The sequence below is a fragment of the Sprattus sprattus genome, assembly GCF_963457725.1.
Source record: "Sprattus sprattus genome assembly, chromosome: 16".
NCBI lineage: Eukaryota > Metazoa > Chordata > Actinopteri > Clupeiformes > Clupeidae > Sprattus > Sprattus sprattus.
The window spans coordinates 25,025,664-25,029,235 of NC_137914.1; the positions used below are offsets into that span (position 1 = coordinate 25,025,664).

The following is a 3,572-nucleotide window of genomic DNA, read 5'->3' on the forward strand; positions in this document are numbered from 1 at the left end:
TGTTGACATGCTCTGACGACAGGCTGTTTGCTGGGTGTGTCTTCCATCAGAGGGTCACACTAACATCATCAATCTTCTCTGTGACGGCAGCTAATCCCCCTACCACACACGCACACATACACACACATACACACTCCCAGAGTGGGCTGACTGGTTTGTTGTTTTGTAATTAGGCTGTCATTAGACTGCAGGAAACTGTCACCCCCTCACCCTGTCCCTCTCCCTCTGTGCACAGCTGGTTGCTCCCAGCACTGTCCAATTGTATCTTACAACCAGTGCCCCCCCGGGCTTGATATGGGAATGGCCTTAAGCCTTTACATCTGTCCAGAATGTGTCTCAGCACAGTGCATACCTATGTAAAATGGTGCTCCAGACCGCTTTTACTACAGCATGCCTTTGCAACACGAGCCTGACCCTTATGGCTCATTCTACTTCCCTGTGAGCCAGACTCAGACCTGGGTCTCTGTTCTTTGTGTTTGTGACGTGTATGAATGTGTGGTGTTCTGCTCTCATGTGCCCCTCTCCTTTCCGCTGGCCAGACAGCTCTGCACTGGGCCGCTAAGCATGGCAAAGAAGACATGGCCAGGGCCATGCTTAAGGCTGGAGCGGACATCAACACCAGAGCTGTGAGTGTGACCCATAATACAGCTGCACTCATACACACACATGCTTTATGTATTACATGAGAGACAAGAGCTCATACACACATGCTTTATGTATTACATGAGAGACAAGAGCTCATACACACACATGCTCTACTGTATGAGAAGAGAGACAAAAGAAATCATATGACTCATGATTTGTGAACTTACAAGTCAAAAATATGCTGAAATGCATTATATATTTCTGAGATTAGGTGTGGAAGCACATACTATGGTGTATGTGTGTGTATGGTTTATTGAAAGAGGAGTTAAGAACCTTAAGAATAGCAGTGAAGTAAGATCATTTATGTCATTCAGCTTTTGTATTATAGCTCATGGAAGTCTAAAAATGTTTTTTTTTTTTTTTTTCAGCATGTAAGTCCATCCTGCGACCTGACCATAGGGTAGTGGTAAACTGTCCTGTGACGTGACCATAGGGCAGTGATAAACTGTCCTGTGACGTGACCATAGGGCAGTGGTAAACTGTCCTGTGACGTGCCTATTGTCCTGTGTGTATGTGATTAGATTAATGTTTGACACGTTTGTATACAGTATATAATTACAAACTCCGAATTGGCATGGAAGTCTATGTATAAATATAGTTACACTGTTTAGAATTGAATATGCTGTTGTCCAAAGTGACTGACAAAACATTAAAGCAACATTTTAAGTAAAAAAAATCAATTACTAATAATAGTACCAAATACAATTATTATTATAAGAAGAATCATAATAATAATAAAAGTAATGAATACCAAAACTATCATTATATTTATAAAGTATGCCTCATTATAATAATTAGACAGATGATGCTTAACATATATTTAAATATTTATATTTATTTATATGACTTTGTGTGTGTGTGTGTATACAAGTGTGTGTGTGTACTCCTGTGTCACATAGGATGTACAGCCTTGTGTGTCTGGGTGTGCCTCTCCTCTCCGCCCCTCTGATGTCACAGGGCTAGATGGTTGGGTCAAGACTAGGTGCAGCTGTGTAAATGAGAAACTGGCTCTCCATGTCGCCTAAAGACCATTTGCTCATTAATCACACATCATGTTAAACGTTTCCCCTAAAGAACTTTTCATTTTTCCAACTCAAAGCATCGCAATTTTGAACAATTACCAGGTCAATTATGAGTTCATAGCTAGATCTTGTTGTTGTAACCTGTTTTAATTTATGTTCTCTCTCTCTCGCTCTCTCTGTCTCTCTCTCTCTCTCTCTCTCTCTCTCTCTCTCTCTCTCTCTCTCTCTCTCTCTCTCACACTCTCTCTCTCTATCTCTAACCATGTGCCTTTGTATGGCACTGGTCCTGGGAAATGACAGGGGGTGAGTCTTACACTAACACTTCCTTGTTATATAGACAATGCAACTCCAGCTTTATTTGAGTTTTGCTCAGCTATTTTTCCATTATCCTTTTGCATATGTGCAGGGTTATACTCCTCTTCACATCGCTGCCCTGCACGGCCATCGGCAGATAATGGACTTGCTTGTAGGAACCTATGGTAAATTAACAGCTGAAGTTACCATTATATTTCACATACAATGCGGTATTTGAGTCATTTTGTGAAAATGTATGTTAACATCATTCATTGCTCATCTGAGCTAGCGGTCTACATACTTGAGAAATGTCATATTCAACATACTCCTGTGTCTCCTAATCCTACTAGGAGCAAAGGAAAACCTGCGTGACTACAGCGGACATTTTGCTCACTATTACATAAGCCCAAGAGACTCAGCTGATGAGGACACTGAGCTGCGTAAGTTTGCTTGCGTTTAACCACATTCAGTTTCATTGCACACAGCTGCACTGCACAGATAACTTCATAGTGTAAGCATGCGCTCTGTTGAAGCAGTGTAAATATGTTCAAATTGTACTCTGTGCTAAACTCATATTGGTCTTTATTTAGTTGAACGTGTGCTGGAGTTGCTTGCTCCTTCTAATTCAAGTTCTAAAATGCACCCTTACACTGAGTTGGTTTAAAGATAGGTGATACTTTTTTTTTTTTTTTACTAATTAGATGTCCCAGAGTGTCATACAGTCCAGGTGAGCGAGCGCAAGAACAGGAAGTTGGTGTCATTATTCCACTCAAAGAAGAAGTGGGGTTCAGCAGAAGAGCTTGCCCCCGTGCCTGAGGAGAGGAGCACACCCCAGCAGCTCATGATTCCTGCATTCCGGACCAGGAAGTTCTCCCGCTAACAATCCAGTATCAACCATTCACAACCTACATGAAGACCAAAGCACACAGACTTATTCTCGCACAAAAACAGATAACAATCACCTCAAACAGGCACAGAATGTTCTTTTTTGCTTGCACAACACAGATTGAACTGCCATGCCATACATGTTCAGTTTGGATATGTTCATGTCTCACACCCACACTCATAGACTCTCTATCCAGAAACATTCCTAGGCAGTTCCTAGCTCAGACAAATCAAATTTGTTCAGCTTTGCTTATCAGGAGGAAACTCTTTCCACATACAGTAGTTTGTTGAGATGTGGCTAACAATGGGGACCATTTTGATATGTCTGTGTCAGAGAGGTTGATTTCTTGGTTTATTTAGGTTTCATATTTATCCATTATAAATTACCAAGTTTTTAATGGTATAATTATCCAACTGAACAAAATATATATGTTAAAATGACCTTTATAGGATTTTAAAAAGAGATGACTCAAGTATATTTTCACCATTTCCTTTCTGAAACACAAACAATGCAAAGAACCATTAGTTTAAGTAATGTTGACAAAAAAATGTATATTTGTATATATGCTCGCCAAGTGATACATGTGAACCAAGTGATACCTGAGGTGCTTAAATGCCAAGAAGTCCCATTATATGCTTAACAGGAGTTTGTCATTGATTTCAAAGGCTTAGTGGTTCTCCTGATGCTATCAGCCGAGCCATTCAGTATTGTCCATATACTTTTGT

General features: G+C 40.5%; 1 protein-coding gene across 1 annotated transcript in view; it reads left to right on the top strand.

Moving 5' to 3' along the window:
- LOC308377272 (ankyrin repeat domain-containing protein SOWAHA) overlaps positions 1–3,060 on the top strand; it is a gene marked incomplete at its 5' end in the record, with an annotated part of 19,902 nt that extends 16,842 nt beyond the window's left edge. The window contains 5 exons of the mRNA XM_080853855.1: positions 374–438; positions 540–632; positions 2,074–2,146; positions 2,312–2,401; positions 2,663–3,060. Coding sequence (XP_080709981.1) covers positions 374–438; positions 540–632; positions 2,074–2,146; positions 2,312–2,401; positions 2,663–2,841 — 500 coding nt within the window. The 3' untranslated portion in view covers positions 2,842–3,060. The remainder of the gene's footprint in view (positions 1–373; positions 439–539; positions 633–2,073; positions 2,147–2,311; positions 2,402–2,662) is intronic.
- Between the last annotated feature and the right edge of the window lie 512 nt (positions 3,061–3,572).